This window comes from Acipenser ruthenus, chromosome 19 (assembly GCF_902713425.1).
Source record: "Acipenser ruthenus chromosome 19, fAciRut3.2 maternal haplotype, whole genome shotgun sequence".
Classification (NCBI taxonomy): domain Eukaryota; kingdom Metazoa; phylum Chordata; class Actinopteri; order Acipenseriformes; family Acipenseridae; genus Acipenser; species Acipenser ruthenus.
In genome coordinates, this window is record NC_081207.1 from 21,858,925 (window position 1) to 21,872,138 (window position 13,214).

Below are 13,214 nucleotides of genomic sequence, written 5' to 3' on the forward strand. Positions count from 1 at the left end.
AGTCCTGTGAAATTTCCATGTAATGTGTAATAGCAGAAGTGAACCACTAGATGTCACCTTCATATAACCCTTCCTCTAACTCAGGTCCTGGAGAGCTACTGGGTATTCTGGATTTCGTTTCAACCGAGCTCTTAGTTACTTAATTGCACCAATTATTGGTTTAATTAGTCAAGATTAACAGGTGTTCCAGATCTTTTGCCACTGATGATGTAAAGACACCTATAAACCTACAGGACTGGGGCGCTCCAGGACCAGGGTTGCAGACCCCTGCTGTACATAATAAGAACATATTGAAAAGAAGCATTTCCAAACTAGAGGAGGACATTTGGACCATCTATACCGGTTCCTGGTATCTGATTAATCTTAAAACTTCAGCCTTGGTCTTAATCCCAGTGATTCAGCATCAACAACATGACTAGGTAATGCAGTCTATACCCTCAACACTCTCTGTGTAAGGAAGCGTTTCCGGCCCTATATCCGAAGTCTAGCTCCACTTCATTTCCAGCTGGTCCGGTCCTGGCATGTGTGCCTCACTTCAGTTATTGATTAGGGTTTGTCAACTATTTTTTAAGATTGAAAATAAAAAAAAGCATTCTCCCTTGTTCTAGGCTAAATAGATTGAGTTCCTTCAACCTATCTACATAGCTCTTTAAGCCCTGGGATTAGTCTCTGCTCTTTGTTGGGCCACAATGTCCTTTTGGTAATGTGATGACCAGACTTGAGCACAGTATTGAAAGTGCAGTCTCACCAGTACACTGTGCAAACTCATCAGAACAGTCTACAGTTTGGGCTGTATATCCAAGCATTCTGTTTGCCTTTTTGTCTGTTTGCTGACAGCGATGAATCTATTGCAACACCAGGTCTTTCTCTTGGTGGGCCGGATCTATACCCACCATTTGGATTTTTGATCGTTCTTGTGACAGACGTGACGATGCTTTATATGATTAATGATAAATGCATTCTTTTTTGCTGGAGGAAAAAAAAACCCTATGTAATCTATGTTCATGATCTGTTTCTGCAATTGACGTATGTTCTGCTGAGTTGGTCTCTGCGATCACATCTGGAATAATATTTATTTGAATGTGAAAAACTGCAAAATCAGTTTTAGCTCAGTATCAGCACTGGGGGGGGGAGACTTTAGATGCCATCCCAGAAAGAAAGGGCCATTAAACACACATGTGTATTTGCATTTAATAAATACATTTAAAAAAGTTAAGGTTGTATGAATTAATTCCACAGCTCCCCTGAAAAGAATGCAGACGAAACTTCAATTCCCATAATGCAGTGACAGTCATTAGTGCGCCTGCGTATTAGTGTTTGCGGCTCTTTCTTCCAATCAAACTCTAAAGAACGTTCAATCCTTTGTGACATCACAATAATGGGCGCTATTTATCCCTTTTGTGCCAATTAGAGTGCAGTTCTGAGGGAGGGGAAACCTCCGCCCCGTCAGAGTTTTACATTGTACAATTTTACAGCTTGTGTTTTTTTCACGGGGGCATTTCCTTGTGAATTGCATTCAGTGGACTCAATAGTAACCACTTGGAGACGTATATTATACTGCATTCATAATAACAAAACGTTAAAAGAGATTTCTTTTTTAATTCTCAATTTTTATGCCTAATCTATCTAGATTTGGGATTGGCGTTATTACCGTAAAATGATTGAGAGACCCGATTCTTCATCTGCCAGCATAGCAGTAAGTATTTCTAAATGTCGTTGAAATTGATATTTTTTCTTAAATAGTTTTAAATTGTGATTACAGCAGAGGGAAGTGACTGTATAAGCGATTATCGTCGACTCGGGTAATGATATGAGGTTGGCATGGCAGCCCAGGGACCTAGAATAAGGCGACAGATTGCACATCCTCCATTGTGGGCGGGTTGGCACACTCAGTCAGAGGTCTTCAGATAGTATTTTGATTCTGCGTTATTGACCCTACTACTACTAACACTGAGATTAAGTAAAATAGACGGCACGCTGTGAAATGAACCTTTGATTGAACTGCTGTATTTTAGTATTTCAAATGCCTGATGCTAGTGGTATAGACCAAATGTATGTTTTGATACGCGAAGCAGGCGGTTCCGGTGTCGTTTATCAATAACGGTTCCCCCTTAAAAAAAAAAACCCGCTGTTTTCATAAATACAGTCCACATACTACAGTGGTATACCGTGTAATTTTAAGACGTTTTTCTCATGTTTGAAATTTCTCATGGACCAGCAAAAATGTAATCTTAATTTGACACACTCACGTTATGATATGCTAGCCCAGACATACAGGAGAAAAACGGTAGCACTAAACAAACAAACAAAAGTACATTTTCAGTGGTCAATAAACAGATTAAAAGTGCAGGTACATTTAAAAGTATTATTAACTAGTCCAGATGTGCAGTGGAAGCGCATTGCCAAATTGTAATCGGTGCACAGGATGGATGTACAGAATGGGGTTACATTTAATTCTTAATAACTATCCTGTGTTAGCCCCAGGTTATTTACTTTCAATAAACTACAAAGCAAACTGTCATCTAAAACACAGACGCATAGGCACAATGATATTGTATTGTATACTACTAGTGATGTCCTTTACAAAAAGACGTTGAAAGATGTGGTGAATGCTTTTAAATGCACTAGCTCGATATTACTTAAGCGAAATCCTCAAACATAGGTAAACTGAAAAATCAAAATGCACTTCCATAAACCAATAATAGCACTCTATTCTGGGTGCAGTTTTTAAAAACGTTATTCCTTATTAGGTTAACTAGCTCAATGAAGGAATGGGGTGGGGAAGGCACTTTGCAGACTCTGTGGCTCAGTCTATGCTGACGGAACACACACTGCACAGGAATGTCAATGCTGTGTGAAATCAGGAGTTTAGTTAGCTGGCTGTATCATGCACATAATTAAGTCAGATGGCGACAAAACATCTGAAGAAATATTGGCGTTTAAACCAAGAGATGTTTGTTCTCTGATCTCAGTGGGATCAGATTGCATATATTAACTAGAAAAATAACTACATCAAATACTATGGTTTTACTGCCACCAAGTTATTTTCCTGTGTTCAGAGCCACATATAGGACCATTTTAATATTATTCAAGGCAGAGAGCGAATTCCAAGGATTAGAGCAGGAAGATGCAGCTGTTTACAGTTACTGTGAGAACCAATTCCTTGGATTAGCGGTACAGATTGTTCAAGGTTAAATTTGAAGTTAATGGTACAAACCACATGGACGCACGTTCATATTTGGGTCTACAGTTCAATAGCAAGCTCAGACTAAATAGTGAGATCTTCTTTAGCTTAGTGCTAGTGCCTAGTGCTGCTTAAAGAAGGCTTGCTCCTGGAAGGATGTACACTGATCCCTGTGCACAACGCAAAATCAGATTTTAATACATGTGTATTCATTCGAAGCATACGCCTTAACATTATAAAATCATGACATCTTACTTGCTTTGTGAAAATTGGATTTTGTACTTTAGAGTTGACATACATGGTTTTTTTTTTCTTGGCTGTATATCAATTTGTATTTATTTTTTTCTTGCAGAGGAATCTGGAGGGGTATGTTGGGTTTGCCAACCTCCCGAACCAGGTGTACAGGAAGTCTGTAAAGAGAGGCTTCGAGTTCACACTGATGGTAGTAGGTAAGAGTCGTCATGTTGTCCCTACTCTTGTTCGCCTGCGATTTTGATCTGGTCTGTTTACTGCTTTCCGTATTTTGGTTTGCATTGATTAGAACTTGGATTCCTGAGACCAATGCAGATATAGTAGCCTAGGGTTTATGGTCTTGAAGAGCTAAGGGGCGTGTACATTTCTAATTGATTGATTGGATGTGTTTTCTTGGTTTATTTTGAGTGGAAGGGGTGAAGATAGGATGCATTTGGGATTCTGTATCTAGTTGTTCCAATCTAGGTCAGTTTTATAGCGATTTGAACCTTCTGTGTGCCAGTGTTGATAGTGGGGTCTGCCTAAAAGCGTGCTTTTGTTATTTTGTATGTCTGTTATGTGTGGCAAATGTGGTTTCAAGTTGCATAAGATGTGGTGCCCCTTGAAGTTGTAATGTTTTTGCAGCTGTTGCCATATCTAAGCCTAAATATACTACTGTATTGGGATAGTACTTGTTGGAGGGCTTTGTTTATCAGGGCAAGGCCTTGTTATGTGAACCATGGTGGCCACAATAACAAATTTACAGCATGTACAGAAATCCAACAATCTGTTCTTTTAAAGTGTTTACTGAAAGTTATAGCACTCAAGAGTACTGGGTATTCTCTCCTGAAACATAGGCTAGTCAGAAGCATTTTATTGAAGTGAAATTTTCTGTTTTAGAGTTTTGCGGTTGTGTGCATAACCTCAAATAAAATGTTATGGAAGTCCCTCTGTTACCATAGATTCACAAGACTAAATAACAAACTGCTTGGTGTTGTTTAGGCTCTGTTTTATTATAATAAAATAATGCCCTGTGGGCTCTTCAGGGCTTTATTCAAATTAATTTCCAGATGGGGCACTGAGGAGGAAGTGACTGCAATGCAGTATTTCCTATCAAGCGGGTTGCTGCCTTTAGGAGGCTACATTAATCCTGTGCAAACAATGGAACCATGTTTTTGACAGTCACTTTGTTCCTCAAAGGTAGCACAGGTATCCTCCTCGCTTGATACCACTACATGTTTTAATGCTGAATTCCTGGCCCATTGTGGGCTGAATCAATATCACAGTTTTAAAATATCAACATACTGTACAGACATGTTGACAGTAGAGGTTTACTATAGTGGTGCAATTGGAACCTCATTTCTTAATCAGCTTTGTCACATGCATTTATCAATAATCAATGCCTCAGTGACATTTTATTTTTAAAAATATTTTATTTTATTTTTCTAAAAAATAATTGTGTAGCTTTTCATTTTTAAATCGGGGGGGTGGGAGGAATGTAAATAACATATTTTGATCTGATGTAACTTCTCCAGAGGCCAACAGATCTGTATCCTAGCAACTTGCTGATGTTGCCTAGCTACCGTGATACAGTAACCCTAATATAAGCTCTTAACTACAGAATCAATGTTTTAATGCAAACTGGCAATGGGAGACTTCAAACTGCATGCTAATTTGATCAATTGAACAATATGTAATTGAAGGCCAGGAAGTTTGACGGATGCTCAATAATTGATGCATCGATTGTTCCATGTCGAAGTTACAGTGACCCTGCACAACAGAAAACACTAGTGTGTGAATACTGTACATGTGGGTCGTTGCTTTACCAGAGGCTAAAGGAATGTCTCTGGAAACAAAAACTTTCAAAGACATTGAAACACTCAAAGCTACTGGAATTTCCACATCGGAAAGGAAACCTTTTGAAATGTAGAAACTGATTTCAAGCTCACGGACGCAGTCTGAAGAACTGTGATCAAAGCACTAAAAGACAGATGAAGGTTTGCTTTATATTGAGGTAGGACTGCCTTTGCAGTTGATTTGTAAAGGAAGTAATCTCAAAGTATTACTTCCTATCTTTAAGCTACAGCGCTGTGTCATTTCAAAACTGTCGACTGCTTCTGATTTGAGTTTGTTTCACAAGGACATCAGAGTAACAGAACGGAACGCTTTCAGGAGCTGTGAGATCACTTGATAACGTACGTTGCATTGATCTCGGTCACAAGACAGTCCACCCGTAGAAACTGTTTTCCATGGTGTTTGAGTTAGGAGCCTGCAGTAAACGGAGAGCAGCTGTCACTCCTGGGCTAGCATGGTTGTGGGGTTCAAGGGTTAACCATTTATTTGTAGTAATAATCCTCCTTTGTACTTGACAGTGGTAACTTCCCCTAGTCTTGACTGTGATGGTGGCAGGGCAGCTTTGTCTCTGTCGGTCTGGTTCGACTTGTTTGAAACGTTTTGTAAATTATTTATGAATGAAAACCCCCAATGCACTATAACAGTTATCCATCTTGGCACCTGTCTAAACACTAACCCTACTTTCTCCTCAAGACAGAAGGATGGCTTTTCTTAAACATTGTATTTGGTGGGCATACATTACGGCAAATGGGGGAATGCCTTTACCAAATAGCCTACCTATTGCCATTACGTATTGCTTTTTAATTGGTTAAGCCTGTGCTTTTTTTTGGGGGGGGGGGGGGGGGAATATATACAATTTGTGTATTTGCCCACTAGGATAGTCCCAATTAAACTAAATCCATGCAAGGGTGAAAAAACTAAAATATTCCATCGCAGGGCTTTAATTTCAGCATGGCATCATGGTATTAAAAATATTATACACTTATTCAATAGATCATTTTATAAAAAGTCATTTGTCTTTGTCCTATGGCATGCTCTAATCTAAGCCCGTTTCCTTGAATGTGAGATACGACTGACTGAATTGCTGAGGTCTTGTCATACCTGATTCTTAACATGTATTTCACAGTTGCATGGTGATAAAGTAGACTCTATTATATTCTCTTGCATGGACCAATCTAAGTTCAACTTTATTTGTGGGTGCCTGTGATGCCTATGCATTCTGCTCTGTAACCCTCAAATGTGTACTTAGTTTTTATACTCGATCTATATAATTTAATAAGTTTTCAGGCACCTTGAGCGAAAAGTAACATGTTAAACTCATACAGGAAAGAAAGAACAGCCCACACAGAACCACAGCTGCATGTAAAAGCTTTTCAAAAGTCAGAAATCTGCAATGGGGAGACTGGGTGGCTCATACTGGATTGATTCCAGAAGCAACTGGCATCCACTGCAGGTTTAGAGGGCCAGTGTGAAGTCAGGTTTGGTGTGTCTTATGTTCCTCGACTCTACAATATTTTCCGCAGGAATGCCATCGGAGCTGCCTTCTGAGTCCCTAAGAGGGCATTCCCTCTGTTCTAGACTCAAATTAAACACAGCAGTAACAAGCATGTCCGACCCTCTGTCAGTATGTAACAGACATCTAGAGAAGCGCTTGCATGAAGATGACTGTCCCACTATCTGTATGTCAAACTTTGACGTGCATACAGTGGATAATAGGGATGTAACAGTTCATTGTGTATTGATGAATCTCAATCCTTTTATTTACATGATATATCACATTGTAATAGGCAGAGCGGAGTATCGTTTGTACTGTTATGAGACCGAAAGCGCAGCTCACTGTACAGTAGTTCGTCAAATGGTTCTTGAATAAAGAATACATTTGTTTTTATAGTTACTATCTTATTGAATTTGTCTTTAACAGTATAGTCAATCATCAGTGATAATTTGATCTTCTGCATCATACAAGTAGCCCAGCAGGACCAGCACATATCATGATCAAGGCTACGATTTTGGCACTGTAGTTTTTTGTACATCTCACGGGTGAGGTGCAGCAAAAAAAAACAAGAATTCACGGGACGTTCACCAAATGTAGTTTTAGCGACATCAACATACACTAGAGCTTTTAAATAGTACACCAAACCAATAATATAAAGACTATTGCTTTTGGCTACTCACAAATTTAAATGTTACTTTAGAGTAAAACTTACAGTGCAGACTTCGACATAATTTCTGGTTGGAGTCGAGGGTCTCCGACCCTGTGCGAAAAGTCGGAATTACGTCATCTACAATCTCGCAACGTGTGTCTTTAAGAAAGGCATACAACCTTAACGGATTGTCAAACCTTTCATCTGTCATTCTGAAATACATAAAATATCTCTCACTGTCGCATACCCGCATCTCTCCAAATGTTTAAAATTCTCCCTTTCGGATTCTCTCGTGGTTGAGAGGACGGATGTACCAACGACGTCGCTTTTGGTTGTTGGTGTTTTTTTTGTTTGTTTTGTTTTTTTATAGAGGTACAAATGCAGCACAGCTAATTTTAAATGTAAATTTATCCAATTTCGTGAATGCAAGTATAAAAAAACAGCTGCAACCACTTTGCGCAGTCAAAAGCGCTGCGACACGATGTGTCCTGTACAGCTTTTAGCCTAACATCGCATTCATTTGCAACAGAAGTGCTGTATGAACCAGGCTTTAAGTTTTCCACGATTCTGAAACAAACACCATGTTGTAAAGAAAGCCTCTAAGTTGGTAAACTTCTGTTCTCCGATGCATTTGTTCTTCTGTCTTTACAGAAAACGACTCGCTCACAATTTCTTTTTTGCATTTTAGCTGTCACCGATTTACATGCTTGCTCGCTCAGCTATCTCATTCGCTAACCTATAGCTACGCGAAAATGCTGCGTGCATTTTTAAAGGAAATAAAGGAAGCACCTAATCAAGTGTTTTTACATCCATTTCCAAGATTTCACTGACTTCTCAATTTCAAAATTCTGTGACAAAATCGTAGCCTTAATCATGATACATATCGTATGTTGTACAGTAGATCATTTTGATCTGCTACTGATGGCTCTAATTTTGAATTTACAACCGTAGCGATGGATGAATGACTGTGAATAATCAACCATCTGTCATCTCTGTTATGCTGTCTTGCCCATGTCTAAAACTGACATGTTAAAAGGGAGATGCATCCTTTATCTAACAAACATGTCACAATTTATTTGATTTAAAAAAAAAAAAAAAGTAGTTGTGTGGAGGATAGCCCTCAAACCCATACAAATATCTCTGCATTCGTCAAGACAATCTAAAATCAGTTTAATTCCTCAGTTGAATTATTTGAATATCAAATCCAATGTGATTCTGTTGAACATGTATCGTCACAATACATCCAACGCATATTACAGCCAAGGTAAAGTAATGGCTGTCTAACGCTTGAATCGGAGGCAAGAGTTGAAATCAACAGTTGACATACAATGTCAGTTAGGTTTGGCCAAGAAAGTTCCTGATCAAACGGTAATTTTGGACAGTTTTGTATAAGTAGTCTATCAGGATCATCCGACATTGGCTAACTAACCTGGCCCTTCTCGGACTGTTGCATCTGGAAGAGGGTGGAGTGACACTAAGAATCTATTGGATTACTCATGAGTTGGGTTTCTTTCATGCAATTTGGACTCCACCCTTCTAATGGTGGTTGTGTTACAAATAGTTGTTATTTGATCACAACCCTGATTGGGATTGGCAGTGCCGGTTGGAGCAAAAGAGAAGAACACAAGGATCTCTCTCCCTGAACAAACACAGAGGAATCTGTGTGCATGCCATGCTGTGTAGAAACCCAATCACAGTATGTTAATCTGATTGAGGGGCTTCCCAAGTGCAATCCAGAGGGCTCTTCCTGTCTCTAAGACCCACAGCTGCATTCGCTCTGTTCTGAGGCTCAGCATCTTAATTGATTTCAAATGGAATTTTTTTTTTTTTTTTTTTTTTTTGAAAGCAGTGACTTCAGAGGGACTTGAAACTCCTCAGACCTGCTTCTCAATACTGAGTGTGAGTTTAAAGCCACACTTGCCTAATGTGCCAGGCTTTTTTTTATTTTAAATATTTTCACTCACTTTGGTTGCTGGTAAACCGGGTTCTGTTTAAAACCCGCTTTGTACTCTGCTATCTGTACTTTTTGTTTATTTTATATCTGTCTGTTTACATTGTTTGAGTAGTGCAAGTAACAGCAGGGTTTATGTCTGAAAGTAAAGTTCCCTCTGTGTGTGTTTTGTGTGTGGTATGCGAGTCACTGTGGTTTGTGTGCGAGATCTGCAGTGTGACTGCAAGTGTGGTGGCTGCTGAGTTAATAATTTGGCGTTGAATTTCTCGCCTGGCTGCTGATGTCATAAGTGCAGGTGGGGTATCCTGAATGAGGCAGCGTTGGGCGTGTTAATCCCAGGGCAGGAAGTTAAGTTGCAAGTTAAAATGATCTTCTCTTCAGACACGTTGCATCCTTAATACAGTAGGTTTTATTTATTTATTTTTTCATTTGCATGACATGATGAAACAAAGACACCCATATTGGGGGTGGGAGGAGTTATTATGAGGCCCTTTGAACAAAATAACAAACCTATGTTCTTGCACACGGTACAATCCTTCACATGTTTGTCATTTGAGAAGACCACAGTCTAGATACATATTTCCAAACTGTTCCATGCTAGTTTCGTAACATGGAAAACTTAACTTGTTAAATACTGTTGGAAACAATTACACCTTGCTAAATATAGCTAGAAACAGCCTAGTTCTGCACAAAGTCCTGGGTTTCAGAACTCCTTCTCAATCTGTTATTTAAATATTCAGGAGTTTGAGCGATCTGGCCCCTGTTAAATGGTTCTTCCCCTGTTGCTGCAGTAATTACTCCTATAGGAATGTGCTTAGGTGAGTAATACGATCCATTATTTAAAAGGGGTCTGGTCTTTCAAATCCCTGGTTTTGTAATATTAGGAAATCTAAATATTTATACTGGAAATGTTCAAGGTAGCTACAGTGTGGTATTGAAATCGCCAGCATACACTTGGGTATTGCAGTGGCTGGAAGTGTCATGTGATTTTAGTTTAATCAACCAGTGGCTTGTCTTCTCGAATATATTGTAGTTAAAATGCAGAAGTCCTTAAACGTCTCATAAGAGAAGGGTTAACTGCTCAAACGTAAGATTAATCTTGCACTTTGTAACTGGGTGACATGTCCGAGCCTACCCTCCCCTTCAATCACATTACTTTCAAAGGAACATGGGGGTATTTAAAATGCAGGAAAACATTCACAGGTATAAATGTATGTTGCATTGGATACTGCACACAAATTACACTGACAACACATGATCACCGACTAGCAGGTTGTACATCTACTGACTGACATAATAATCCTCTCTCTCTCGCCTAAGGAAAGACACGGCATTAAATAATCTCCAGCCATGCCTACTCCTAACAGGATTTATTATTCAACAAACATTAACACTTTGAATCATTTTATACAAAAATAAACTATTACTTAACATTCATACTTTTACAATAAAACATTCATATTTTACGTTAAACATGTTTCTTCTCATTTATACGTATTTGTTTAACCTGCATGAATACCGTCTTTACAAACAAGGTTGTTAAACTATTATATTGTTTATTGTCATTGTCATTATTAAGTTTTGTACTTGACTATTACCAGTCAAGACTGAATTAGCATTATCCTGTCTAGTGGAAGATTTCCGAACATATGGCTGTAACAAACCCGTGTTCCACATGTATAGCTATGGCAACTTCATTAAGGAAAGCCTCCTAATCTAAGTACAGCAATCCACCATCATATGTCAAACACACTCGATCAACAGCATGCACAATACATAATAAACACACGGCTCTATCGCCAGTAGAATAACAGGCAATTCAATATTACAGTGAGGGTTTCACTCTCACACTTGAACACAAAAGGCTAACTACATGCTTGCAATGCAGTTTCTAAAAGGCGTACTGGCTGTCTCTCTCCAGTCTCTCGTGTCTGTTCAGAGGTATTTACGACTTCCGCGTGAAACGATAATTATGGGGCTCCCTTCATCGAAGAGGCCGGGCGAAAGTTGCTTTCCGACAAGTTGGCTTTTCTCAAAGTATCAAGAAAGTTCAAAACCTTTTTTTTAAGCTCTGTTTAACAGAACACGCCCTGATTTTTCAGCTGTGCACTCTCCTAAAAGCATTTTTTTTCCCCCATCTGATAAATGTTAATTGAATTGGGCCCTATGTTTCTTTTAGTATTACTTCAACCAGGTTACCATTCCTGAAGTTGATTCAGGCTCTCTGCTTCCTAGTTATCAAGATACCCCTCACTGCCTCCCAGTTGCTCAGCTGTCTGAGATCACACCTAGGTGAAGTGCCAGGGTCTCGAATGGAGGTCAAGGAGGTCTTTGTTTAATCCTATTAGGAGGGGAAGCCTGACTGTTACTGCAGGGCTGCTCAGACGGCATGTCTCTGTCGGGCTGCCGGTATGTCATCTTGCAGTGACCCCGGGTCACACAGGATGTAGGTGATGAAGTCGACACTCAATCCCAGCTGTCAGCTTGATGATTTGATGTGATTTCAGCAGAATGTAACTCGCTCCATCAGCAACTGCAAACAAGGCAAAAGGATATCAGAAAGGAATACTGATAAATAAATCCACTTTATTATTTTAACTATGTTTTGAACACTTGACAATACTGACATTACAGTAACATCCAGGAGTAAGTTTGCAGAAGAATACAATATGAATATTAATACAGTGTATAGAAACACTGTTCAAATGAGGGGAGCTTCAATGTAATTGTTATGTCGTCAGAGCCACTACTTGAGCTGCTCCAGTAACAGCTCATAAACATCACATTGAAAACATGAAGTCAAATGGCACCTTTCACTTGGATCCCTGACCTAAGATGGCTGTCATTTTTTTTTAGTCTTGACTCTTTTGGTTTTCAGATAGACCTAATTCTTTGATACATTGGCTTCATATTTGACACACGTCTGTATTATGGAATGGGTTACCTTGTCATGTTGATTATGAATCGCAGGGATCCTTCAAGACCTGACTTCAGATCAATTGGCTGCTATGAACCGGACAAGCATAGATAGACCGACGGGCCTCCTTGTTCAGAAATGCTCTTCTATTTAATGGGTTTAATCTTTGGTACAAGAAGTGGAGTGATGAATATTGGTACACGCTGTTTAAATCCGAATGATTTGTATGATCTGGCGTTAATCCCTGGTGTAGTGCAAAACCCTCGGTGCACAGTACCAGCAATGAAAGCCTCTGACTGTTCTTTCATGATTTGGACCAATTACATTTGAGAATGCACTTTTACCATTAATAATGAAATCTTCTTCCATGGTCAACCCAAAGGATAGACAGCCATACCCCATCAGTAATCTACTAAAATATTGAGCTCTGTGTCCATAGGAAAGGGGACGGTAGGGGTCACCATTGACCTGGGCTTATGATCTTGGTGGCGGGCCAAAAGGGTTCAGTAATCCCCCTGGTCGGAAAGTGGGGAACATGGTTCGATTTGGGTGTTCAAATTGGGAAGAAAAACATTAATTAAATTGATAGAAAGGAGCAGCTAAAAATACATTACTGTACAAGTCTTGGCAGCTGTCATTACAGAAATTATTTTGTAGGGTAAAATATAGATCTAATGTTGTACCCTGAGTCTGAGTGCCAACTGTTTCTGTAAAGAGCTATCTTGTATTTCTCTTTGTTGATCATCCAAAAATGAAATCACCAAAAAAACAAGTACATTATTACTGTACTTTTCTCAATTATTTTACACATTTGCCATGAAAGTTATGTCAAGTTTTGCCATACCTTCCTATCCTTGTGGGTACCTCACACGCATACAGTATACATGTGCATACAGTAACAGGCCAAAGAAAATGAATGATGTCACACAAATA

At 39.2% G+C, this 13,214-nt stretch overlaps 1 protein-coding gene across 1 annotated transcript in view; it reads left to right on the forward strand.

Annotated features, from left to right (window-relative positions):
- The first annotated feature begins 320 nt into the window (after positions 1-320).
- Positions 321-13,214, forward strand: part of LOC117424536 (septin-7-like) — a 50,024-nt gene continuing 37,130 nt past the window's right edge. The window contains exons 1-3 of the mRNA XM_034040955.3: positions 321-419; positions 1,631-1,696; positions 3,537-3,633. Of these exons, the coding sequence (XP_033896846.1) occupies positions 1,658-1,696; positions 3,537-3,633 (136 nt within the window). The 5' untranslated portion in view covers positions 321-419; positions 1,631-1,657. The remainder of the gene's footprint in view (positions 420-1,630; positions 1,697-3,536; positions 3,634-13,214) is intronic.